This window comes from Drosophila navojoa, chromosome 2 (genome assembly GCF_054131105.1).
Source record: "Drosophila navojoa isolate 15081-1374.11 chromosome 2, UAZ_NAV_1.0, whole genome shotgun sequence".
NCBI lineage: Eukaryota > Metazoa > Arthropoda > Insecta > Diptera > Drosophilidae > Drosophila > Drosophila navojoa.
Genome location: NC_142890.1, coordinates 17,072,961 through 17,100,000, shown reverse-complemented (window position 1 = coordinate 17,100,000; position 27,040 = coordinate 17,072,961). Strand labels below are relative to the sequence as shown.

General features: G+C 42.3%; 4 protein-coding genes and 1 non-coding gene across 6 annotated transcripts in view; 3 read left to right on the top strand and 2 right to left on the bottom strand.

Annotated features, from left to right (window-relative positions):
* eIF3d2 (eukaryotic translation initiation factor 3 subunit d2) overlaps positions 1–533 on the bottom strand; it is a 1,846-nt gene extending 1,313 nt beyond the window's left edge. The window contains exon 1 of the mRNA XM_018113399.3: positions 1–533. This exon is cut by the window's left edge and continues 933 nt beyond it. Coding sequence (XP_017968888.1) covers positions 1–451 — 451 coding nt within the window. The 5' untranslated portion in view covers positions 452–533.
* A 3,666-nt stretch (positions 534–4,199) lies between these two features.
* On the top strand, positions 4,200–5,753 carry Adk1 (Adenosine kinase 1). The gene has a single exon (XM_018113400.3). The coding sequence runs from the start codon at positions 4,357–4,359 to the stop codon at positions 5,590–5,592; it is 1,236 nt and encodes a 411-aa protein (XP_017968889.1). The 5' UTR covers positions 4,200–4,356; the 3' UTR covers positions 5,593–5,753.
* Positions 5,754–16,173: 10,420 nt separating this feature from the next.
* On the top strand, positions 16,174–16,245 carry TRNAT-UGU (transfer RNA threonine (anticodon UGU)). The gene has a single exon. It is a non-coding gene; the product is annotated as a tRNA-Thr (tRNA).
* Positions 16,246–21,211: 4,966 nt separating this feature from the next.
* LOC149092201 (uncharacterized) lies at positions 21,212–22,585 on the top strand. The gene is made up of 2 exons (XM_089258109.1): positions 21,212–21,456; positions 22,316–22,585. Exons 1-2 carry the CDS (start codon positions 21,373–21,375, stop codon positions 22,457–22,459), a joined length of 228 nt encoding a protein of 75 aa, XP_089114235.1. The 5' UTR covers positions 21,212–21,372; the 3' UTR covers positions 22,460–22,585.
* Cog1 (conserved oligomeric Golgi complex subunit 1) lies at positions 22,496–26,993 on the bottom strand. Of its 2 annotated transcripts, none has more exons than XM_018113396.3 (5): positions 26,759–26,989; positions 25,989–26,680; positions 24,857–25,914; positions 24,138–24,797; positions 22,496–22,949 (listed from the first exon to the last, which is right to left on the bottom strand). In XM_018113396.3, the coding sequence occupies exons 1-5, from the start codon at positions 26,890–26,892 to the stop codon at positions 22,839–22,841; spliced, it is 2,655 nt and encodes an 884-aa protein (XP_017968885.1). In that variant the 5' UTR covers positions 26,893–26,989; the 3' UTR covers positions 22,496–22,838. The 2 variants fall into 2 exon arrangements, with proteins under 2 accessions (XP_017968885.1, XP_017968887.1); XM_018113398.3 differs by lacking the exon at positions 22,496–22,949 and adding an exon at positions 23,631–23,778 and having other exon boundaries at positions 26,759–26,993.
* Between the last annotated feature and the right edge of the window lie 47 nt (positions 26,994–27,040).

Here is a 27,040-nt window from a genome sequence, read left to right as displayed (position 1 = left end):
TGTAGCCGCGCCGCATGTCGCGCCCCTTGCCGTACTTGTTGCCCGCACCGGCACCGCCAGAGCCACCGGCACCACTCTGACCCACACCACTCAGCGCATTGCCACGCACATTCCGGCCATGGATGCGCACGTTGTTGCGCTGATTGGGGCGATAGCGATTGCGCTGAAACGGCTTAATGGCACGCGGATTGCCCCCATCCACCAGGTGAAAGGTGGCGTCGTCGTCCTCGTGGAAGTACGCGTACTGGCTGTTGTTGCTGCCAAAGGTCGAGGCGTACCTGTTAGTGTACTTCTGGTCCTGCACGGGCATCATCCAGTCGCTGATCTTGCCCAAGCGGTCGCTCTTGCAGAAGGGCTGATAGGGCACCTCCATATCCGACACATCGCAGGGCCCCCAGCCGAACTGATTGTACTCGATGTAGGGCTTGATGAACGGCGCGTAGTGCGACATGATTAACCAAACCGAGCAAACTCTATTTCAATTGAGAAATGCAAAAAAACAAAGTTCTATTCGCGAGGCTTGCACAAAAAGAAATATTCAATTTCGAGCCTGATTTATTAAATTATTTATTTTTCAAATATTTATTTAGACAGTCACGGCATCCCGAGTGTGAAAAGACGAAATGAATATTGAGACTTTGCAGCGAAAGGAAATTCAATGAAATCAAATGACAGCTTTTGAAATTTATAAGCCTACTGGGATCATCAAGGGAATTCAATGAATTTCACTCGATACATTGATTACTCTATAAACACCCTATATTAATTATTGCACTTCAAACAAAACTAAGTGTAAAATCAAGAGACCCTAGAGAAAGCTGACATATTGGAATCACTAAATAAAAATTGTAATTTTGTGTGGAAATCGATTGACATAGAGAACACCGGAAGCCATGGTAGATTACCTGAAAGTCTTTCGGTGGTCGGTAAATACAATCACTATAGGGATAAGCATCGTGCTTATGGTATGCCGTCTGTTCCTACCCAAATTCACCTTGGATCCCACGTTGCCGGCAAGTTAAATGCGATTTTCGATGAAATCTTAAGCTAAGAATTGTGTTTTCTAGGCCTTTTTAAAACCTGGCAATCCAGAGAGCATATAGGCGCTATAATGTAATTTTTGAATTTTATATTTCAATAAAGCACGAGGCGTCGAATGTTCTGAAAACAGAATTGCAGCAAATTTTGATGAGGTTGTGCCAAGGTAAAGGCCTAGTTAAATACTAAGTACAGTCACTGTATCCTCGAACCTAATCCCTTTTGAAAGCCCGAAACCTGCGCATTTATTGTTATAACTAGGGTACTTTTGGCATTGTGCTCTTATGGGGAAGTGAGCAGCAGATGCAGCACAATGGAAATGCGAGTACATGTAGTCGTACACGCATCCGAGTACTCCAGCTCATCCGAATGAATGTGAATGGGCATGTGAATGTGAAGGTGAGTGCGAGCAGTGGTGGACAGGAACATCCTGCATTTTATGCTTGAATGCGGCACGTTTCAGCTTCAGCTTCAGTTTCAGTTTCAGCTTCAGCTTCAGTTCCAGAGGATGTACTCATGCTGTCGTGTATGAAAATCTGGCAACAATCTCGTTAAAAGTAAAGGCCAAATTATAGTAAAACTAACAGAAGGTAAAGGTAATCACATAAAAAGCTTGTTACCTAACAATCTCTGTTGCCCAGGCAGCAGCGCAGGCGTAAGCGGAAGCGGATATCAAAAACGCGTCAAGCGTGTGAATGTCTTCCAGTAGGTGGCTGAGGGAGCTGAAGTCATGTGCTGCACATACATATGCGAATGGACTTGGTGTCTTGTTTTCATTTTTACTTTTCGGTTTTTTTTTACTTTTTCCTGTATTTTTTTCAGTATTTCTTTTTTTTTGGCTTGGGGCTGACTGGCACTCAGCTGGCTGCTAAGCTTTTGTCAGGCCGACAGTGTCATGTTGATGTGTTCATTGTGTGCCAGTGGCAGCTGCTGCTGCTGCTGCTTGCGGACGCCCAGTGCGGACCCTAAATCCCGCCCCGCCCGCTTGACACCCTGAGCTACAGTTAACACACTTAAGCCACATACGCTCGGCTGGCTGTGCGTGCCAGTGTTTCGGTGGGTGTGAGTGGCTCAGCGGCTGCTCGCGTCTGTTTGTGTGGATTATAATTGCCATGCGGCTGTCACTGACTGCCGGCACCTCAAAATGCAACCGCCACCCGCAAGTCCCGCGCCCACGCAGCTGCAGCTGCAACTGCAGCTCATGTTGCATATCATTTTTAATGCTAACCACATGCCACATTATGCAGCTGCATTGCCGCTGCGGTCGAGCTCCAGCTACAGATCAGCATCAGCCGCCCCCATCCTGGGCTTCTCGAACAACTGTTGTTGCCTCCATCAGTGGCTCCGCCTCCTCCACCTCCTTCGCCTCTGCTGCTGCGGTCTACTAAAGGCACACGACGAAGAATAATGTTCGCACATAAGCAAGTGCTTACCCAGGAAGCGACAATCTAAGAACAGGTATTAACAGCACGCTCATATCCTGGAAATCTCTCATCAACTGTGAATTCCTTAAGCTAACAGACTTGGAATGCAAATGTAGCAAGAGTTTAGCTTAGACGGTTTTTATTTTTTACAATTTTTTTAAATTTAGCTGTAGCTGATAATAACTTTTTTTTTCCATGTGGCTGAAGTGAATTCCTTTCGAGACTTAAACCATATTCTCTTATTTTTTATTTTTATTCTTATCAGTTTATATTTCTTTGTAACTAAGTTGTTGACCAATTTTTTTAATTTTTATCAATGTTTTTTTTTTTTTAATTTTATTTTTTTATATATTTATATTTCTGTGTAATAAAATTTTTGGCTAACGTTTTTGTTTATTTATTGTGTACATTTTATTATTATTATTTTTTTTATAAATAAAAAATAATGTTCAATATTTAATTTTTTTAATATTTTAAATATTTTGTAATATTTAAATGACAATTTATTTATACAAAAATGAAATGTAATCGAATTTAATTATAATAAAAAAATTCAAAATTATGTTTAGCAACATTTTTCTATCACTTAAGCCTATTGCTGCTCAAACCTTTCTCAAGGCGAGCACGGCCTGCTTCATCTCAAGTGCTTAACTAGTTACAGGGTATCTGCATAAGTGAAGCAGCAGCAAAGTGAAAAACCGCTTGCATTCTTTGCGGCGCTTGCAGGCGATAAGCGACGCTTGTTGCTATTGTTATTTTAGCTGCTGCTGCCACTCCCATTGCCATTGTTGTTGTTGTTGTTGTTGCAGTTGCTGTTGTTGTTCCATTCAGTTGCATTGCTGTATGGCTGCTGCTGCTGTTGCTGTTGCTGTTGCGAGGCAACTTGTGCAAAGCACTGCAAATGCCATTGTTCCAACCGGCAAACAGCCCCCACTCGTGGCAAGGACGTTCCGGGTGGCCGCAACTGCGTCCTCAGCTCGTCAAGCGCAACGCGCTGCCAGCTGACAAGACGTACATTTTTATTATGACGTCCGATTCCCAGCCCCACCAGCAATACCTAGCCCACCCACCTACCCACTCCACACAGCCGCCCTTAAGCAAATGAAAATAAAACTGCTCACACCTCGCCGACAGCCAGAAACACCCAGCCACCAGCAGAACCCACCCTGCCCCGCCCACTTGGACTACGTGCCCGTCGTAATGGCACTTAAATTACATATAAAAATGCACGACAAAATGCAAATGTAATTAATAGCATATTAAATGGACCGACCATTAATATAACATGATTGATTTATGCGGGTAATTAAAGCCGCTGCACAGCACAGCCACGACTAGGCTATACCCTGTAGGGAATGTTAGTGAGGGATACATATGTGTGTAAATATATAAATTAAGTAAGTTAGAGCAAGTCAGAAAACGTAGCAATGGGGAATAAAATCTATATATGTGCATAAAATAATATATGTATAAAAAATATTTATTAAACTGGGAAAATCAACTCAGAGAAAGGGTATCTTATACCCCATATAACAGTTCCATTGGAGGGAATTATCAAAGAAAATCTAATAAATGATAGCTTCAGCTATAAAGTAAACTAGGCAGATAATACAATGCAGTTTTTCAAGAGCGAATTATTAAATAATGTCTAAAAAATTATAGCTCCATTCAATTATTTCATTATATTTTTGTAAATATAAACCTCTATCCAGTTAGCTTTTAAAAGGCGAAACTAAACATTTGTATTTGCCGTCAATGCTGGGCTAGAAGTACTTCAATCGTCTGTGGGCTGGCAGCTCGCTCGGTAGATCCAAATTTGTGTTTTCTTTCCGCTTCTGATTTCGTAAAAGGAAATGTGCCAAGTATTGTTTCGTTGCTGAGAGTAGGTAGGACAATGCGATGTTTGCGCAGATACTTCGTGAATAAATTAGTGTTGTGCGGATTGCGTAGAGGACCGGCAGCCAAGCAGGGCAAGCACTGGAGCAGCTATCTCATCAAGGGGGGCAGTAGTTTGATGGGCACAGCTGCCATTGGCAAGACCTCGAAGGACATTTACGCAACAATCAAGGGCGGCTCGAAGGAACCAATGGATCTACCGGAGTGCGTGCTCGTTGGCTTCGGCAATCCGCTGCTGGACATCACCACCACCGTGGAGGACACTCTGCTGATCGAGAAGTATGACCTACAATCGAATGCGGCCATCATAGCCGATGAGAGCCACATGCCCCTCTTCGAGGAGCTGACGAACCAGGAGTTTGTGCAGTACGCGGCGGGCGGCGCCTGCCAGAACTCGATGCGCATCTTCCAGTGGATCGTGGGCAAGCCCTTTCGGGCGGCCTTCTTCGGGGCTGTGGGCAGGGATAAGTTTGGCGACACGATAGCCAAGCGAGCGCTAGCCGATGGCGTCGAGACGCGCTACCAAATCAAGGAGGAAATGCCGACGGGCACCTGCGCCGTCATCATGTCGGGCGGTGATCGATCCGTGGTGGCCAATCTCGGCGCCGCGGCGCTCTTCACGACGGAGTGGCTGGATATCGAGGAGAATGCGTGCCTCCTGGAAAATGCCAAGTATTTCTATGCCACCGGCTTTTTCATAGCCGTCACCCCGGAGACCGTGCTCCGCGTCGCCAAGCTCTCGAGCGAGACGAACCGCTACTTCGTGCTCAATTTCAGCGCCGTGTTCGTGCTGCAGTCGCACAGGAATCATCTGGACGAGATCTTGCCCTACTGCGACATGGTCATTGGCAACAAGCAGGAGGCCTTGGCCTACGCCAATATGCACGAGTGGAACACCACGGACATCTTCGAGGTGGGGCGTCGGCTGCAATCCCTGCCCAAGGAGAACTGTCGGCCGCGCATCATCCTGATCACCGATGCCGTCTGCCCGGTGCTCTGCTTCCAGGAGAACGACAAGGTGCTCCAGTATCCGGTGCCGCCCATCGACAAGAAGTCGGTCATCGACACCAACGGCTGCGGCGACGCCTTTGTGGGCGGCTACCTCTCGCAGCTGGTGCAGAACATGCCGGTCGACTATTGCATTCGCGCGGGCATTTTCGCCTCCCAGCAGGTGCTGCGCATCATTGGCGTCCAGGTCGAGAAGCTGCCCAAATTCAACGAGTCCTGCATTTGAGACCGTCCAATGCCATCGACAACTTTTATTCAAATTCAGCGTGCATTTAAATCTTGGCAAACAAATTAATCAATTATGAATTAATTGCAAATGTTTTCAGCCTTTGACATCGTTTGTGGCATTAAAACAAATTATGAAATAAAAGTATATTAACATTAAAACCAATAATTAAACGATAGACTTTGACAGGACACATGATTCGCCTTTGGCATTAGTCAAGGCATAGCGTTGTACATAGTGTATATATATTCCTCTTTGTATATGCTGCGGTCGGGCGCAAATAAAGCGCGAATCGGGAAAATGCGAAAATGGTGTGGGTCTGTGGCATTGGGCATGTTTGGTCCACTGAGCCGAGCACTGGGTAAACAGAAGTGGAATAAAAATATGCGTTGCATACTTTGCAGCGCCAATGTAAATTTTACCGCACCCCCCTCTTGTTAAACAGCCAGCACCCCCCCGCTCACCATCATCCTTCCACTTACTTGTCGGGCTTTGTCTACTTGCTGCCACGCAATCCCAAGTGCCGACTGTTGACTTTGCTCCGGACAAAATATTACGCGTCGCAACTGAAGCTGAAGCGGCAAACTGTGAAGCGCAGCAGGTGGAGTTGAGCGGGGAGGGGGTATGGGGCAGGGATAGGTTGTGGCTGTCGCCCGACTGATTAAAACGATGCGTCCAGCATCTGCGTGACAGCAATTTTTTCTCGTTAAATCCTTAAACATCGCTTCATTCTGCTCGTTGCCCCTCACTCTCCCTCCCTCTCTCTCTCTATCTCGCTCTTTCTCTGTTTTCTTTTCCCAACCCTTTTTTTTTGTCCAATTTGATTTCTTGCAAGCGCAGCACAACTCCAGTTCTCCAGCTCTGCAGCTCTCGTAGCTCCAGGCCATAATTTATGCATGTATCCATTGTGATTTATGACTGGATGCGCGCTTCTCTTCTTCCTTGTGCATTTCTTTAGCAGTGTGTGCGCAATGGCTTAGCCATTTCTTGTCGCATCCTTCCACTTGGCCAGGACACACACAATTAGCTGGCAAAAATGTGCAGCGGCATACAAGAAATGCCTAAGCCGCAATCAAACAATGTTGCCTCAAGTCACAAGTTCATCTCCCTCTTCCGCACTTGGCGCACCAAAAAAATACTGTCACACCCACACACACAAACACACACGCACACTTACACTCATATGCAGCATTACAGCGGGCGACTGCAAAAGTTTCTTGTGGCAAACAAATTTAAATAAAACTTTATTTGTACCAAGTGGCTGGAAAAGTTTTCAGATTTGTCATGTGCACATCTTCAAGCTAATATTCCTTCACACTTTGCCGAAATCCAACAAGTCGTTCCAACTTATGCGTGCTGAGACGCAGATTCCTTATGACCGTCCAATTGGTAAACAGGATTTCGGAATGTAAGACATGAGATTTATTATTTGCTCTTTGCGTTTTATTTTATTTTATTTATATTTTTTTTATTTTATTCTATATTACGATATTGTATTTGAATTAAATTTCTATATTTTATATTATGAAATAATTAAGTTCAACCGAAATATCATCTAAAATATAAGAGACCTCGAGTCTAATTTCTTGCGCAGTTTCAAATGCAAAAATTAAATAAAAAAAATGTATGTTATGAATATTTAATAAAAATATTTACACTAAATTGCTGGACTCAAGCCAAAGCGCAGAGCCAACAATTGCATTTAGGTGGAGTTCATAAAATTACTCATACGCACCGGCTGCGGCGACTTTGACTTTGACGGCGATAAGTTTCAAATGCTGCTTGTAACTTTGTTCCAGCAGCAGCAACAACAACAACAGCAATTGACAGTAAATGTTAAAGTTCTGTGTATGTGTGTGTGTGTGTGTGTGTATGAGTGAGTGTGTTTTTCAAGAAATCGCAAAAGTTTTCTACTTACTTTGTGAGCCGCTGCTCTTGGCCTCTCAATGCCAATGCTGACACAACCAGGCAACATTATTGCCCCTCCCACTCTATAGTCGCCCCCTTCGGTCGCCTCTAATGTCGCACTGACATTAACCCAGTGCAAGCAGCGCGTCGCCTTTACAGTCGCTCATTCACTCAAGTCCTGCGCGGACCCGCAAAAACCGCAGACACTTTATGTCCTTGGCTTCCGCTTGTTGTTCTCGTTGTTGTTGCTATTGTTGTTGTTGCTCGTCTATGGTGCTGATTGTGTGAGACATTGCCGCGAGCCCAGCATTGATTCAGCACTTCCATTCAAGCATTAGCTCTCTCTCTCTTTCTGTCTCTGTGTGTGTGTGTGTGTGTGTTTGTGGATTATTTGAAATTATCGAAGATTTCCGGCATAATGGCAAATTGTGTTTCCATTGTTTTTTCATTGTTGGAAATTTGTTAGCGACTCGACCCCGATGACAGTCAGGATTCCAAATATATTATATTCGTCTTCTCGCCAACGCCAACGACATTCAAAAGGATCCGCCACATACACAGTCGCACTCCCGCACGTACACTGAGCTGCTGTCAGGCGCTATAAAATTGGATTAACTTGATTCGATTGCCTTGTTCCAAATCCAAATGCGATATGCGTATTATTTAAGTACTTCAACTTGACTGCCACAGCCATAACAATGTTTCAATTAGATACCACATAAAAGTGTGTGTGTGTGTGTGTGTGTGTGTGAGGGAGTGTGAGAGTGTGTGAGTCATCGGTAATGAATGTAATTGATTATATACAAGAGAAAATCAAATATGGAGTGTGGCGGCCTTCGTTTTTAGGAGTTGGAGCTGTAATTAGTTTCAATTAAATATTAATGACAGCAACAAGCTGCTCGTTGAGCAGATAATGCCGATTAGGAGTTACTCTCTAAGTGACTAAGTGATATGTGCTGTAGCTAATATATAATACGAGTTAACAGCAGAGTGTAGCAGTGTTTAGCAGCAGTGAATAACAGCAGTGCCCAATAACAGTGTATAACAGCAGAGTCTAACAGCAGAGCTTAACAGTAGAATGTAAGAGCCTCAGTGAGTCTGTCAACAGTGTGGACCAACAGAGTCTAAAAGCAGCGCTTAACAGCAGAGTTTAACAGAAGGCTCTAACAGCAGAGTGTGAGTCTGTTAACAGTGTGGACCAGCAGAGTCTAAAAGCAGCGCTTAACAGCAGAGTCTAACAGAAGGCTCTAACAGCAGAGTGTTACAGCGGAATCTTCAGCTGTTGCTGTAGTAATATTGATGTAAGGCTGAGAATTATAGTAGAGGTAGAATAATTTTAACTGATTGATGACTTATGATTTTCCTGAGAGAGAGAGAAAGAGAGAGACAGATAGATAAGTGTTGCTTAACGTAGTGCCGTGTGATACTGAACAAGTATGAGATGATTCTTTATGAAAATGAGATGAAATGCTTACGAGTAAGATGTTTCGGTTTGATTGCCAGTAGTAGTAGTGCAATTCTCACTAAATGAATGCCGACATATATATAACCACTGATGTAGAAAACTTTAAACATTTGATTCTGATTTAAAGGTCTAGTTCATACAAAAACTAAACCAATTATTGGCATATCAATTACATACACCTGAGCAGAGAAAGTCGTTCTATACAAGCATTTAATTAGTCAAATATTCATATTTATCCCTCTCACTTATAATATCCATTCATTTTATATTTCAGACATTTTATATAAAATGAATTATTTGAAAATATTTTTTGTTTTATTTTGTTTAGCAAGCAAAAACAGTAATAAATAAAACAATACAATACAATTATTTTGCATTTTCGTCTATGCTCTACATTTTCCAATTAAAAGCTAAAAAAATTGTAGTCTACCATAACAGGATTATTATTGCCAAATCATTGTAAAAAAATTGATAAATATTTTGCTTTGGATACGACTGCGCTCTTTAATAATAAATTATGTATTTATTTGTCGGAGCTCCTTCGCAAAAACTGTAAAAGCTTTCCATAAGCAATGTAGTGCGATAATTTGCAGCAATATTATATTTCTTGGATATTTTTTGCCAGTGCTACGTCTTGTTTGCGCCAGCAAAGGCAAACAGCATTCGAAACCATAAAATAGGAGACAAAAAAGAAAATGTTTTTTGCTCTGCTCTAAGAGGGTTGCGGAATGGGTTTTTACTTTTGACAAGTTTTTGCAACTCCATTTTGTTTATATTTTTGGTTGACAAGAGAAGAATGAGATTTCGATGTCAGACGATTGACACAAAGCGCCAAATATATGTAAAATACAATCTCCTTGCTTCACTGACTTTAAGATATATAAAATAAAATAAAATAAAATGAAATAAAATGAAATAATAAAATAGCAATGCAAATAAAAACAACAATAGCGACGACAAACAAATCTTGTGCTTTTGTAAGTGAACTGAAAAGCTGTGTATACTCCCATATATGTATGTGCATGAATGTATATGTGTACATGTATTGACAGTTTGAGCTGCAATTGCATGGCCAGAGCATGACTCAAATCAAATTGCAAATTGCGCATACGCCTCGTGTTACACATTCGAGTGTAGCCGCCCTACTGCCTGTCCAGCCACTCGACGCTAATGGACTTTAAAGTGTGTTCTGAAGCGTTCAATGCCAGATGCTAAGCAGACAGTTGCCAAACTTTAAAGTGCTCCACACACTGCCGACACACACGTTGCGCATACGCCCCCTGTTACGGCGGCAGCTTCAGAAACTCCCCTGACACTCATATAAAAAGCAGACAATCGCTTGAGCATGTAGCTGCTACAATAATTTTGTGTAAATAGTAAAATGTCCTCATTCGAAATACGCCAAAGAACACACACACATGCACACTCACAAACACAGAAAAACTATATGGAGCTAAGCATGCTCAACTTGCGCATTGTCTAGTTCTTTTTTCTAATTTTGCAAATTGCTTTTATTGCCACATGCACAGCATCAATTCATCTATGTATGTGTGTGTGTGTGTGTGTGTGGGTGTGTGTGTTAATTAGGAATATCCACAGCACTTAAATTTGATGCCGTTTATAAGACTCAAGTTTCCAGTCAGCTCGCACGCTTGTCCTCTGCTCTTAGCTCATTGTTTCAACTCTCAGGACAGTCGTTAGCCATGTGTTCTCTGGCTTTTGGGGCTTTTAGCCTTACTCGGTTAAGCGTCTGGCCAATTGTTCAAGTTAAAAGCGAGAGCAAATTGTTGAAAGATATGTACAAATATATTTTATTATCATTATTATCATTACATATGCTTAAAGAAGATTATTATTCTAGAGTATTATTCAGCAATATTAAAAATAGTATGTGATGCCAATTAATAAATAATAGAATTCATCAGAATGCAACAAAAGTCAAGGTAAAAGTCTGTTATTAGCCGGGACATAACAAACTAAGCAGAAGGCAACAAATAAAATAATTGCAGCGCTATTCAGAGCTGCGCCAGCAACTGCAGTGTTCCAGGAACTAGAGCTACAGTCGGAGTTGCTGGAATCAAAAACACATTTGCGCGCATTAAAGGATGGGCCAAAGAAAAATGCAGGGAACAAGGAAAATGACTGCGAAAGAAATCCAAATGCGCACTTAGCAGAAATGAGCTGCGTTTTCGGAAAATTAACTTTCAACAACATGTGTTGAAATGCATTTATCTTCCGGACTCATAACGAGCTGGCCCCAACCTCTCGCCCGGGGCCCGCTACGGCCGTCATAACAACTGGGGAAAAAAGGTGGAAATTAATTTCGGCCTGGCGCAGGGGCAGCAGCGGCAGCAAACGTAGGAAAACCTGCCAAATTGTGCTAAATGAGCGCCAAGTTGAAATTAAAAACTGAAAAGGGGAACGGGCATGGGCATGGGCATGGGCATGGACGGCGGAGTCGAGGGGCCATCCATGGGCATCCACTGGAGTTGCAGCAATTGCCAGAGGCAAGTAGCCCCGCATTATGATTGCATCATTTGGGGCTAATTTGCATTTAAATACTTGGCTCTGTTATTGTTCGAGTGCAGCAAGGCAACTTTTGCCACCACTCTGTGTGCAGCCGACGGCGCCAGCGGTGTATGTGTGTGTGTGTGTGTGTGTGTGTGTGTGTGTGTGCTGGGATGGCGCTTGGACTCGCTCTGCCGTCTTGGCGCAAAAGTTATGCCAAGTCAAGGATATCATGAGATTGTCGTGCACTCGTTCCGGCCAACTTCAGCTTCAGTTAATGCGTTTGAATAATGAATGCAAGACTACTTTTAGCCGGCGTGCACCTTGCAGCCAGCCTCAAACTTGTCTCCCTCCCTCTCTCTCTCTCTCTCTTTATCTCTCTCCCTTTCTCTCTCGCCCTGAGCAGATAACAATGTACAAACTGGCGCCGTTGCGCGGTCATTATTTAGGGGGCCGTCTGTAGCACAGCTCGAGGCTTGCAACTGGCGGCCATCTGGCAGCAAAAACGCGTTAAGATTTATTGAATGCCAGATGAGTCATTTTTTCGCCTTTTTTTCTGATACCCTGCATACGCCATGAATGGGTGAGCAGGGCGTAGCGTTGTGTTTAATGTAAATAACCGGAAGACGCTATAGATAAACACATATATTCTTATACAAATCACAGGCTGAGCGTGACGATAGAAGAGTAGCGACTTATATAATATATCTGGCTAGGTTAATAATTAACTTTTCAATAATTAACTTTAATATTTAATACATGCCTCGAACAACTTAGTTTATCTCATTCAAATATCTGAGCCAAAGTCTCTATACAGAGTAAAATTTAGAGGCACATCATATTAAGAAGCTGATAATGAGTAATGACGGGTATCCTAGGGTATCCACTAGTAGAAGGGCATGTTAGTTTCATCAATCAGACAACTTTGATCTACTACTCTTACATAAACTAAATACTAAAGCAGCCAAAGGCCTCTACAGCCACTGATTCACTCTATAAGTCTGCGTTAATTTTAAATTATATTCAGCTTCTAGATAAATAAATAAATGAATGCTAAAAAGCCAAGTCGGTATAGAGTCTCATTTCATATTCATCTGTTTCTCTATTGCAGACACTTTTTATGGTAATATCTGGCCAATCAAGATAAACAAGCTCAGCAATTGTAACTGTTTCCATTTGCCAAAACCTTCATATAAAAAATGTCAGTTATGTTTTACTGTAGAGCAATATTTCCCAGTCATTCAACTGCAAGGGCATTGAAACTTCGGCTACAGCTTTAAGCGGCCTGCTCGCTTTTTTTTGTATTTTTTGTTCCAGCAACTCGCTTGACGTTGACGCTCATCCTTTGCGTCGTGCCCCTTGCCGTCCCACGAACATTGCACTTTTAATAACTTGCATAAAAGTTTTATGTCTCTCGCTGCATGTTCGGAAAAACTTTGCGTGTGTTTGGCACTTGAAAAGTTTGGAGCGTGCCCCCAGGCGCTGTTCGCGGCGTAGCATTTGGGGTGTATGCAAAACAAAATCGCTGGAAAAATAATCGCATCAAGTATTTAAACTGACATTAAAAATATTGAAAAACACGATAAATACTTGTTAAGTCTGGCTGCGGGCACTGTTATTCCAGGCACTCTATCTTTCTCTCTCTTTTTCTCTCTCTTACTTACTATATGTGGCTCCCTTGGTTACTCGCTCTCGCTCTCTCTCTCTCTCTCTCTTTTTAACTCTGACTGCTGCTGTTGCTGATTATCTATTCGCTTGGGACACTGTTGTATTTTAAAATTGAATTACAAATTATTTTTTGAAGTCTTCAATAGTTAATCTTGTGTGTTAGGTAGTAAAAGACTTAATTTGAAAAGGTTTTACAATTTGTGTTTTGTAGAATTCACATACACGAATCTATCTAGCTATGATATGCAGTTTCTGTTATATCATATACATATAAGGATGCATAAGCTAAGCTTATATGAACAAAAAATATAATTGATTTATAATCTTTATTCATCTATAGCTATTGATAGGAGATAGAAAGGAATTTTTAGATAATATTAACATATACGACCAACTTAATAAACTCATTTGCTGAAGATATATCATAAGAAAATAAAACAAAAATAAATAAAATTTATAATCATAAATAAATAAATAAATAACTGTGATAATTAACCAAGCAATAAATTCAGTTAATACATATATGTCGGAACAGTATTAGTATCGGTCATCGTTTCGCGCAGCGAGTTTCGTTCGCACTTGAATCCTAGACGCAACTAACTTGTGTCTCTCAATTGTTCTTTGTGCCTACTCCCGAACCTCACTCGGCGACAGCGACACAACGCTGTCGCCCCGCTAAAACGGTACTTCTTAAGCGACAACATGCAAATATTGGCTGATGCAATATGATGAAATCAATTCCTACAACTCAGCCGAAAACTACAACCACACTCATATAACCTCATTACACACCGACACTATAACCACACGCATAAGTACGAAGGCATATAGAAAAGGGAAAATATGCGAGCAGGTAGTAAGCACAATTACAGTGCGCGCCAACATATTAATACTACTTGCTTCGACATATATATATTTATAACCAAATTAATCAAGACAACTAAAACTCAGCAGCTTTGATTTTGATAATATTAAATTCAAGGCAAAATAATATACTTAAGCATTTCATATAAAATTTCATTTTAATACTTGAAGAGCCTAGCTTTTATTCATGTAAAATTCAAGTCAAAATATTAATAATTCTTTTTTTAATTTGTTTAACTAGCCAAATAGTTATCGACGCCGTTGCACACAAATTGAGTGAGCTGTTTTAGTATTTTGTGCATCTGAATGCCTGATGTCGGATACCTAATGGATGCTCACCAATGCGTTTGGGTGCGATGCTGGGACAGGTGTATTTACCGTTATCACACAAATTCAATTCAATCCAATGTGAATTCATTAACTGAATGCAATACTCCAATTACGTTTGAATGGCCCGAGAGGAAAATGCGCGGAAAAGTCGTTTATATATTTGTCAATTACTGCGTGCATTCAAGTTAGCAGCCAATTCAATGCAGTCCTCAGCCCTCGGCCCTCGGCCCACGGCCCCTAACCAGGGCTGCTCTAATTGCTACCCTTCAGTCACATGCAACAGGCGAAATTGATATGCCGCAGATGGGAAAATGTTTTACACCTCGACAGTTGGCTAATGAAAAGCTCTGGGTGATGCCTAGTGGGTGGCTGTCAAAATACATGCACAGGTGCTGTTATTGGCTTCATGCGGGGGGGGGGGGGGGTATTCCTCACAGCCAATTGATTTGGCAATTTACTAAAGCAAGGGAAATGCACGCACACATGCACACACGCACACGCATACACACACGCACTTGCACATGCACACATGAAACGTTGCGGCTCAATGGCGCACGCAATTACGCATCGATAGAGACGGATAATACGAGCTACAAGGTATATGTATATATGCTTAGAAGCTTATTCAAGGGCCGCGCGGACAAAGGCCAAAGCCCATTCAACTAATGTTACCATCAACAAATAATTCAATTACGCAAAACTATATCCAACTTTATTTGCAAGTATTAGTATTTGGATACTAGTCGGATTTTAATTAGGAAATAAACAAATAACTTTTACTATAAATTTAATTGGTAAATAATATTGTACATTTATTAATAGAATATTACAGCTTATTATAGAGATTGCTACAACTTTAACTGCGAGTAAGAAATTTGTAAGCTTATTAAGAAATAATAAAATTATACATGTATTTCATTAATATATTTAATAAAGATATAACACTTTTAGTTAAGAGAAGGGAGTTTGGAAAGGGATTTTGTTTTTTACTCTACTTCATTAACTATGAATTTAAGCAATTGCGTATTGATCAATAAGTCCTCCTGTGCATATCAGATGGTTAGGCTATTTATATTGTTTTCTAACAGTGTTGTTAAGCTAATACATTTGCATTGAATACATTCAACACTTAAATAAATTTAAAAATTAAAATAAAATAACACAAAATTGCGTATTTATTTTAAATGCTTATTTCGAGTTTGAAAGAAACTTTTTTGATTATCCTAAGCCAAAAAAAAATGTAAGTTCACGATATAAGTTTTTACCTACACGATGAATTGAACCGATGTATCCCTTTGTCAGTCAGAATTTAAATTTGACTTGTTAGCGATGCAAAGTTGAAAATTTAACTTTGTTCTTAACACGTAACTTAAGTAACGTAGATCCGTAGAAAGAAGCATGAACCAATGGACCGCTGCTTTGCCACAATATAAGCATATGAAGGCGACTATTACACAAGCAAACAAAACTGCATTTGGAGAAAAGTCAGGCAACCATTAATAACCCATAGCAAAGCCCATATACACCCTACAAGAGCAGAGCTGCACGAGCTGTCCAATAAGCGTGTGCCTAGTAAATAGGGAAACTCAATATTTGCTCAGCCAACTCGGCCGGGGGTATCATCTAGTCGAGCAGTTGCGCCTCGAGCACTCTCTCGCTCTTATCAAATATCGCATGTGAAGCAGCTTCGTGGCGTATGCGCTGCTAAATTTGACGCACTGTACGCTTATCAAGAAGTTGCACTTAACTAATTAATATCTGCTTTGATGATCTGCGCCAGCACTTAGCTAATGATGCGTTTTCGCTCTTACACCAAAGCTGTGCGATCCCAATCGTCGGCCTTCTTAGCTCAGTGGCAGAGCACTGGTCTTGTAAACCAGGGGTCGTGAGTTCAATTCTCACAGGAGGCAATAAAAGCGAATTTTTTCATTATTTTTATGTACGTAAATAAAATGGAGCTTGGGAACTGATTGGAGTCAGTCAATTCAGAGAAAACTTCAGCAATATGAGATGAATGGGCGTCGCATCTCTTTATTTAAATCGAATCATCATTCGTTTGCCAAGTCGACCGTGGCCAAAAATTAGATCAAGAGCTGGCCTCAGAAATTTGTCTTTTTGTGGAATATCTCGAGAAATCTGAATAGAGACAGAGCGCTCAGCAGAGCGTGGAGCGCAGAGACGCCTTCGGTGGGACACGACAAGTCAATTGACAGACAACAACGTCGCTTAACGTAATCCCAAGCAACGAACGGATGCAATAATTTGTGATGCCGAATGCCACTGGCGCACCACTGCACCACACTGCAGCGCCCCAGGCAGACATTCAGGCAGGCAGGCAGGCAGCATCCTGCAACCTTCAACCGCATCCTGCTGGCAGATGGGCTTGCGGAGCAAAAGGTCTTTTCGTGACGTCCATATTCACAGTTCATAAAATTGAGCCACTGTGCGGAAGGGGGCGTGGCCTGGTGCGGGTGCGGGTGCGTGGGCGGCTCAGCAAATCGAAATAAAAATTTATGTGCACAAGTTTGAATTTATTGCCCATCTTTGGCAAAGAAGCAAGTGCCTGGATATGGACACACACACACACGCATGTATGTGTGTGTGCATGTATGTATATAGCAATGCGATAGCAGAACCCACTCCAGAAATCAGAGGCTGGCGTTAGCGTGTGCAAATGTTATTCAATCAAATGTGAAATCATATGAACGATTGCTTTCCACTCATAAACATTTTATTTACCTTTAATTTCGTGCGAAGCGCCTTTTATGCTTTCACGCCGTGATTTAATGTGATTTTCCCTGCGAGAAAAACCCACCCGCCCACCAGTTTAACATGTGCCCGAACTGTGGGCGAGGAAGTCTCACCCATGCAATTGTTGAGTTAAACGCACGCGATTTTTATGACTAAATAAAATGTTTTGATGCGCTGCTCCGACACTGAACCACTTAAACGATGTGTGTGGGGCATCCCCACGTCTCAAAATGCCAATTTCTATTTACCCAGCAGAGAGAGAGAGGGAGAGACAGACAGAGAGAGAGAGAGAGATAGAGACATGAGTTTGAAAGTCTTTAACCATAAATAAACACATACAAATTTTTCCATTGGGTCTTTGATTTATGCAAGTTTACGTCTTTTTTATGGCAAACGTGAATCAAATCTTGTGTCGCTATTGTTTTTCGGGCGCATCATTTGTTGTTAGGCATTTGAAAACAATTCGTGTACAAATTTATTTAGTGAGGATGTAAAAATGAAAAGACAGAATATTTCATATAAAAAGGAATAAGGAAAGGTGAAAGAGTTGAAGGAAATAGTAAAAATAATATTAAATTATAGTCTCTAACAATTTGTAATCAATTTACATGAAGCAGCTTTCATTTTTAATTGAACTAGAATATATACTAATTAATAATTGATTTACATTGCACTACTTTAATAATTATTCACATCATGCTTCGCATCGCAATGCACCCAGGGCTTACGCATTTCTTTAATATTCACAGACAGCTATCGCATAGCCCATTACATTGTTCACTTAGATATGAACTGATATTCAAATACCATATATACATATATCTAAATGTATGTTCGTTCACATGCTATGACAGCCATTAGGAGCTCAGATCTTGACTGGCATATCCTTTGAATTTCCATTACAGTCAAGTCTCTGCCTTGGAATAATCTGGCAATTCAATGATGCAATTGAATAGCTTTGGTTTCGCTTTTCCCTTTTCCGCACATTTTCAATTTTATTTCCTCTTATTTTTGCTGCGCATTTCGTATATTTTCTTCGCTTTGATTTCTTTTTCTTATTCTCTTTTTTTTTTTTTTGTTAATTTTGCGGCTGTCGAAAAAGTTGTTGAAGCGCACCTTTATTTAAATACCTCAGCCAAAACTTTTCTCAAGATATTTGCAAACATCTGTTTCCTGGTTGCCTGCACCGAGCCCCTCCTCCTCATCCTCCTCAACTATTCCCGCGCAGCCAGAGCGCAAAATCAAGCTGCAATTGGAGCAACGAATGCAGTGCCAGCTGCCAGCAAAATCGCTGATGATGAAGTTCCAATGCGGTCTATCCAATGGCTTAGGCCAGCGATAATCCTCATTCATTCATTTGACAAGTTAGTCAGCTAAAAATACCCTGTAATTGAGCTATAGCTGGGGTGGCTGCTGCAAGGTAATTTTCCTGATTTATTGTAATATTTTTTTAATACGAATATTTTATAAAATATTTTTATTCGAATATGATATTTTTCTCAAATAAATTTTATACCTATTTTGCAAATCTCTGAAGTTGAAAAATATATATAATAAATAATACCAAAATAGAGATATAGTAAATAGTTACAATACTCCCTTAATTTCAGGTTCTCTGTACTTAATGCAGGGTATCTTTGCGTCGACTACTTACTGCTTGAATTGGTTCGGCTGTAATCATTTCCTTGCGGCATGAATATAAAATTTTCCATTCAGCTGGCTACTGTTGTACGTTTGTTCCATTCACGGCATTTCCCCGAAGTACATGTACCTACTGTGATTTTTGTCACAGTGTACGGCGACATCATTGCGTTTTTGCTGCTTTCCTTTCCGCTAGCGACTGTTAGCTGCTTTTATAATGGCTAACTAGCTGGGGCAGTGCTACTACTGCTATGTATTTTGGCCTGCTTAGGTTCTCAGTAATTCTCTCTGTCCAGCTCTATCTCCGGGTCGCTCAGTCTGTCCCTCTCGCACTCTCTTCTTCTGGCTGTCAGTCGGTTTGTCTGTCCAAACGCAAGTTATTCACATTCTTGTCCGCTGCCATTCCACCTTTAGTTCGCTGTGTTATTATGCTGCCAGTTTTTCCTGCTGCTATATATATATTTATATATATATATATCTGTCTCTCTTTCTCTTTCTTTTTCTGCTTTTAGGTTTTCCTGTAGTTTGCACACAAGTTTTTCATTTGTAATTCAAGATGTCAGTCAGCTGGGAGAACCAAAACTTAATTAAAGTTCCGCACTTTTCCGGTGGCCGGCTGCTCCTGCTGCTGCTGCTGCTCCTGCTCGTGCTGCAGCAGCTCTCTTATATATGTATTTAGTCAGCACAGTTACGCCCACAGGTCACGCCCACGTTTCCACAGTTTGTCTGTCCGTACTTTATATATATGTATATATATAGCTGGGTTACATTTATTTTTTGCCTTTCTCTCAAATGGGCGGCTTTGAGTTTATCTTACCTGCGCCTGCACCTGCTGCAAATGGCCCGGCGATACGAGTTTGTTTCGAGAAAGGCATTCAGCTACCGTCCCGCTGGCTCATGTATGTAATTTGATGAGCTTATTTTATACTTTTCACTTTTAATTTGGTTTTATGTTCATTGCTTATAAGCCATGAACAGATTCCAACTTGTTGAATTAACTGAATGCACGGCGAGCCAAGGCCACACAGATTGAAACTCCTGGCTGGCCAAGGGAGAGGAGTGAAGCATTGCAGATCAGTTTCACTTAGCAACTGACCAGCTTAAGCATCGCACTTAATTAGCCAGCAGCGTGCAGCACGTGGCGAGTGAGTCGACTAGACGGAATGGGATGGGATGCTCGCTCATTAGCTATGCATTGAATTTGGGGCATCCTAATTCGGGTGTCAGCTGCTGACGTCAACGTCATAGCAACTGGATGCCGGGCTCACATACAATTAGCATATGAAGAAATCCGACTCTGCCACAGAGCTTTGTCCTATTGTTGCCGAGCTGCCCGGGCAGCATGCAGGCACGTGGAAAATTTATTAAATTGGTCACCTTCTGCTTCTTCTGCACCTCCCCCCGGTCGACCACCACCCACAGCCACACTGCCTCTGAGCCACTCTGGAGCGTCTGTTTGTGCGCACGCATGTAAATTTAATTGAATTACTTGTAGATGCCAGGACCTTTGCAGGTTTAAGTCAAAGTGTATCTCACAAAGCCATTAAAATGCCGACTGCAGACACCATTTATGCAGATGGCTGAGCAATTCACTATGCAAAGCATATTTTAAGACATTTTTTGAGCGTTTGCATTGCATCAAAGTTTACATGTTTGTCTTGAGGGGAAAATTTAAAAAATCATTCAATTCAATTAATGAACAAGAATTTTGCGGAAGCATTAATACAGAAAAAATCTTAACAGTTCGTTTATTCTTATGCTTGTTAAAGAATTTCAGAATTTAAGTAAATTCCTGGCAAGTAAATAATATCAGCATTTGCATAGATTATCCAATTGAAGTAGAGAGAATTCCTGCTTTAGATAAACTGAAGCTATTTTTCCATATTTCCCGAGTTATTCACACATTGAGCATACGCAACAGCCTCAAAAGCTAGATATTAAGTATACGCAATCATCGCCAAAACTTTTGCTTCAGAGCTTTCGCAAGTTTCGCTGCATTTTTATTAGGCCCCCAAGGTGCGCGGTGCGCGGTGCGCGGTGCGGCTATGCGGAAGAGCCCAATGTCAATGTCATTGTCGCCATTGAGGCGGTGTCGCCCACTGGGGGAGGGAAGGCGGAACACAAAATGCCAAATAGAAAGAACTACAAAATAATCCACTCGTTTCGTCGAGAGCAAACACAGACACAAACAATGTCCCCGGGGGCGTGGCTGAAGGGGGGTCGATAACTAAATCACTTAAGCGAGTGGGAGAGCGAGAGAGAGAATGAGAAGGAGAGGAGGAAGAGGGAAGAGGGAGAAGAGAGCTGTTGGCCATTGTTGCTTTTGTGGCTGCATTGCCGGCCATCGGAGGTCGGCGCTGGTTCCGCCACTGCCCCCCAGCCCCTCTTCCACTAACCATTTCCTCTGGCTTTTCAATGATTCGTTTTATGTTTTATTTTATTCTTGCGCTTTTGCATTTTGTTTTGGTTTCATGGTTTAGTATTCCTCGTAGTTCTCTCGCCTGCAAAATTATTTATGCATTTTGCATTTTGTTCCTCTTTTTTCTTTGCGTCGAGCGCTTATTAGTTGCAATTTGCTTGCGGCGAAAGTTGTTCGCCAACAAGTCGAACAAATTAAATAATTTAACGCAAAGAAAGTTACTCGAATGGGCAAAAACAAGGGCGGCGGTGGAGGCGGTGGTGGAGGTGGCGGTGGCGGTGGCACTTCCGGCGGTGGCGGCGGCGGCAATGTAAGCAATATTTGTGTTATGCAACTTGCGTTTTAATTGTGAGTCTAAAAGTGTCAATAGGCTAAAGATCGACATTCCCCGAAAATCACAATTACTCAAGGGTTATGCATAATGTATTTATTAAAGCGAGCAAATTAAAAAAAAAATATATATATATATATATTCATAACATTTATTAATTATATAGGTGCTCAGGAATTTCTGAATAACCTTGAAGAATTTCAACAAAACTCAATTCAATTTTGAATTAGGGATCAGAATTGAAGCAGTTAAGCAAGTTTTGAGTTAATGAAAGCTTAAAATGCGGAACTGAAAATTAATTAAATATTGTAAAATTGAATCAGCATTTGTGAGAATAGCGAATGATAGGAAATCGATTCGACTGAGTTGCAGTGATAATTTGACTATAGATAGACAGCAAATCAATTCAACAAAATAGCTGCAGTGATAAAATCAACTCTTTGTCAATTAAAATATATAAATATGTCAATATTTCAATACCAATTTTCTATTATTAATCCAATCCAAGTAGATTTTCTAGCAAAAACCAAAGCTTAACTCTATTAAATTTTCCTAATGATTTCAGCATAATATAAATATTTATTTACACAATTCATTATCGCAATGCAATCCATAAATATATAATGACGAATATATTACACATTTTATTCACAAGAATTTTAAATACAGAGAAGCTTTCTAGTCTCATTTGATTTAATGATTTACCTTTCCCAGTTTACTTATCATGTCATTTATGTACTTGCCCCGCAGCTATTCTCTGAGAAGCTTTATTATTATGTGCACTATTATTACTTTTTACTTATTTTTTTGCAATCCGTTTTATGCTTCTTGTTAACAGAAAAAAGGCGGTGGAGGCGGTGGCGGTGGCGGTGGCGGCGGTGCTGGTAAAAACAAACCACCAATTCCTGCGGCTGACAAAGGTGGCAAGAAGGGAGCGGATCAAAAGGCAGGCGGTGGCGGCAAAAAGGGAGGCAAAAAATAGCCCTCGAGGGTGTGCCGAAATACAAAGCGCATTAAGTTACAATATAAGAATAAATATGCCACTATATTTTTAAGATGTATTCAAAGAGGAGCTTATAAATGAAGAAACAGTAGTTGAATAACGATATTTGGCTGCATGCTGCATACTGAACATTTTCTGGATCGTAAACGCTTGGAATGGAACAGTTAACACACAAACACACCCAGCACACAGTCATTACACAACTGAATAGACAGCAATGACAGTTGCTGCTGCTGCTGCTGCTGTTGCTGCATTGGATTTCCGGTTGGATGAGCGCGTTTCGTGCACTCCACTTGGCCACTTCATTAGGCTCATCTGCTGCTGTGAGCACTCGCTGTGGCATTGATGGCAAACGGCTCTAACGGAACCACTCCTGGGACATGCCGAAGAATGAGGCGGCGCTCGACTTGGATTTGCTGCTCCCATCGCTCCTGCGTGTGCCGGGCTTGCGGGTCGGTGTTGTTGCCGCCTACAGGGAGATATACAGGCGTACATATGGGTTATTAATGGGCTGTGGCAGTTTTGGGTTGATTAATCTATTAATTTGCGGCACTGTGCAAAGATTTATGGGCCAGGGCAATAAACATGGACATAATTAGAGCTCAATTTATATGGTGAAACATGCGACTAACTGCGCTCACATAACCAACAAAGTCAGCGCGGCTATAAATTAACATTTGCCCAACGATTTGATTTCAATAATGGACCAATTCATTAATTACCATTTAAGCTGCCGACAGACAGAGAGACAAACACACGCGCTCGCCAATAACCCAGGTGTGTGGCAGTTGCAAGTTTTTGATTTCGGTTTCAGATTTCTGCCATTTTGGAAACAGACAAAACTTTTGCGCGGACGGCCTTTGCGGATTCCATTACAGCTGTGGCTACTGCACCTAATTATAATTTATTTAATGGCTCTTTTGCTTTATTTACTGTTAATTGCTCAAATTGGGCTGTCTAATTAAAGTCCATTAACAACAAAAAATGCATAAAAGAAACGGAAATTAATAGAAAAGTTAAATTGGAGTGCGGCAGCTGGTTTGTGTCTTGGCTGTGCGACAACTCGAAAGTAGTGCACAGCAAGCAGTGCGTGCAACACTTCTCATGCAAAGCAGTTAACGTAAGATTCAACAAGTGTAATTTAATAATAATTTTTGGACTTTTGGACTAGATTCATCCCTAATTATTTAAACATCAACAACAATCATGCTAAACAACAAACAGAACGTAGCACACAATGCCTACCCAAATGAATAAACGATGAGAAATTTGGAAATTAACTACAATTCAAAGAGCTCCTAAAATAAAAATATATATGTATGTTTATAATATGGTAAAGAATATTTGTTAAATACAATATATAATATTATTCTTCGAAGTACCGAAGCTTATATACTCTCACAGGCACAGCCATATATCTAAACGGATTTCATCATATTACAGAAATAACAGACCTACTGAACTAGAAGTGTCAATAGACAGAGATTATATGGAATGTAATGCAGGGATATGAACAATATTCTAATGGACAATACTCGGACCACTACCCAGATATTATAGGCTACACAAAAACATGAATTACCATAAAATTAAAATATCTATAGAGAATGAATATGGTATAATCTCCTCTTATGGGCAAAGCCATAGGAAAACTTACCTTATCTGCCTCCGTGGCAGGGGGCTTGCGCTCGACAGGAAGAGTGGTCGTTGATGCCGCCTGCGGCATAACAATAGGCAACAATGGGAACCAGAGCGACGTGGAGCCGGAGGAGCTTAGACAAAGCACATTGGGATCGGCCTCATGGGATAGCGAGCTAGCGTTTGCAACCTGCGTGTTATCCTGCGGAGGTGTGAGAACGCCCAGTTCGCCATGCAATCGAGCCGTAGAGCGAGAAACGTGCGTAGTTATGTGCTCGGCGAACAGCTCGAAATCAAACGGATCGATGCAGTCGCGCAGACTGCGCTGCAGCACATGGAACCGTTCGTAGAGACTGCGCTCCTCGCGATTCACCCCAAACACACGCTCCAGAAACTTCAGATCGAAGTACAGCTGCAGCGCAATGTTCTGGCTGCTTTTAGTGCTCTCTGCAGCCGACAGATGTTCGTAGTGAGTCAAGAGTTGTCCGAGTAGCTTCTGATTGAAAGCCTGAAGCACTTTTGAGGGCAGCGTTTGTGGTACGGCTGTGTTCAGGGCTTCAATCAATTGATGCAAGAATGTTTGGAGCGAGAGACGTGGCTGGCTGGGTATGCGTATGGTGGACTGGACACTCTGATCGTGCTCCTCATCGCGCTGCTCCAGAGTAAGCGTTTGCCACAGCTGTTGAGGAAGAAAAGTTAGAATTGGTTCCAAGACGTGGATTAGGTTACTTTACTTACAGCAAAGTCCCTTAGGACAACATCGTGTGTTATGGTCTGTGGCAGCTTATCCGCGCAGCTGTGCGTAGCTAGAATATCGTCGACAACCAGCTGCCAGAACTGCATCAGCTCCTCTTCGATCAGTGCACACAAACGTTGCCAATGCTCGGCGCCGGCAGCTGTCTGATTGCCCACCCATTGACGCCAGCTGCTGGGCTGGCAGAAGCAGAGCTTCAGATGGGGGCACAGCTCGACCAGGGCCAGCGTATTGCGGAGCGCCTGCAACAGAGCCTGACGCTCCTTCAGACGCAGCGCCTTCAATTGAGTCAGATAGCTCGTCAATTGCTGCTCCGCCGTTTCGCGCAGAAAATTGATCAACGCCAATTTATCCTCGCTGCGGGCTGCTTGCTCTTGGAGCAGCACATTCAGCTCCTGTACAATCGCTGCCAGCTGCGCATCGAACTGAGCGCAAAGTGTGATGGTGGGCGCCTCGTAGCCCTTGGTGCGATTGGCCAAGCGCTTCGGCTGATCACTGAGCGCAGCAGCCAGACTCAACGGAAGATCATCGCTCTGCTCTCGCCAGATTTGCAGTGGTGCGGGTGGATTGCTGTTCTCCACGAGCTTGACCACCTCGTCGTAGGTTTGCTGCATTGCCTCCACCCAGCTACTGCGTATTATCTCACGAATGCGCGCATTGATCAGCGGCATATACTTCAGCTTGTAGAAGTCCAATTGTGCTTGCTGTAGCGCTAGCTGCTGCTCCAGCTGGGCATAGTCGCGCTTGGGCGCGTTGCCCGCTGCCAATTTGATGTCTTGGATGGTCTGCATGCTGCTGACCAGCCCAAAGATGGGCTGCAGATGTTTGTCCGCCAAGCTGTCAATTTTCGACATCCACTTCTGCAGTGCATCGCACAGCTGTTCTGGCAATAGCTTTGGGGTCTCAAACTGCGGCTTATAGCCGGCTATAATGTCGGGTAGCAGATGTGCCAACTCTCGATCGCTGCTATCCATGCGATTTATGCTGGGTGCGACAGTAGGCGCCACGCACTCGGCTAAGCGTTTAAAAAGCAGGCCATCAGCTGAAAAGCGCAGTAAATATATTTCAGAAAAATATTTAAATCATATTAAAGTATTTAAATAAACTCTCACTAACCTAGTAAGCAGGTGTCTAGGAGCTCAATGGTGCCGTTCAGTATGTGCAAGCTGGCCAGGATGCGCTCCTTGACACGCCTCGGCTTGTCCTTTTCACCTTCGCTGCTTTGACTCTGCAGGCAGTTAAAGTACGCTGTGGAACGTAGCTGCAGAAAAGTTTGAAGCACCTGACTCAAGTCGCATTTGTCCAACAACAGCAGACTCAACATGCAGTCCACCGCCATATCGGCGCTGAGCTGCTCTCGCTCCAGCACTCCGAGCACCGCCTGTTTGATGGTTATATGGAATGGACGCAAGATTTCCCATTGCTTCTGTGCCACTGGCAACCGCTGCATGAGCATATTCTTCGCATCCAGCTGTAGACCCGTGCTGATGTGTCTACTGAATATAAAGAGCTCTGTGGCTGCATAGAACTCCTCCTGGTCAAGGTGGGTCCAGATCAGCTCTGGCAGGCTGCTCAGCAGTTTAATCTGGACCATGGTACTGTAGTAGTTGCTTAACTGTTTGTTCACCGCCCGTTTATGTAGCAGTTCTTCGGTTTCGGAGGGCGTGGTCTTGAAGCCCAGCAGCTGCTGTTCGTTGAGGCTGCGACAATTGCTCTGGATGCAGTGGACCTGCTCGATGAGCGTGCCTGCCGACGCCTGCATGGCAGCTATGGTGTCGGCAGCCTTGAGCAGGTCCCGATAGCGTTCGCTGCAGTTGCAAAAGAAATATTAATTCCTATTCAATTGTGTTACGCTGGCTCTCTACGTGCCACATCACACAGCTTACCCGACCATGGTGCGCAGCTCTTCGCGCTTATTCTCCACAACTGTTTGGATTTTCTTCTGCACAGCATCGATCTCGGACACGCTGTGCTGCTCAAACAGCGTGTCCACGTCTAATTGCAACAGATCGGTGCTCATTTATTTCAGATTATCCACAAATTGTACAACTGTTTCGGCTTTCCTAATTCGATAATGGCGATAACGATTATTGCGCAGGTCGCAGCCGTTGTGGTGGACGGCCGATTACCCCGCTTATGCTATCAGCTGTTTGACGACCGATTATTTG

Excerpts from the sequence above, each read along its gene's own strand:
- Adk1 (XM_018113400.3), top strand. The coding sequence starts at position 4,357 with ATGCGATGTTTGCGCAGATACTTCGTGAATAAATTAGTGTTGTGCGGA.
- LOC149092201 (XM_089258109.1), top strand. The coding sequence starts at position 21,373 with ATGGGCAAAAACAAGGGCGGCGGTGGAGGCGGTGGTGGAGGTGGCGGT. Across the intron at positions 21,457-22,315 it reads GCGGTGGCGGCGGCGGCAAT|AAAAAAGGCGGTGGAGGCGG; the intron begins GTAAGCAATATT and ends TCTTGTTAACAG.
- Cog1 (XM_018113396.3), bottom strand. The coding sequence starts at position 26,892 with ATGAGCACCGATCTGTTGCAATTAGACGTGGACACGCTGTTTGAGCAG. Across the intron at positions 25,915-25,988 it reads CCTAGACACCTGCTTACTAG|CTGATGGCCTGCTTTTTAAA; the intron begins GTTAGTGAGAGT and ends TGCGCTTTTCAG. Across the intron at positions 22,950-24,137 it reads CTGCCACGGAGGCAGATAAG|GCGGCAACAACACCGACCCG; the intron begins GTAAGTTTTCCT and ends ATCTCCCTGTAG.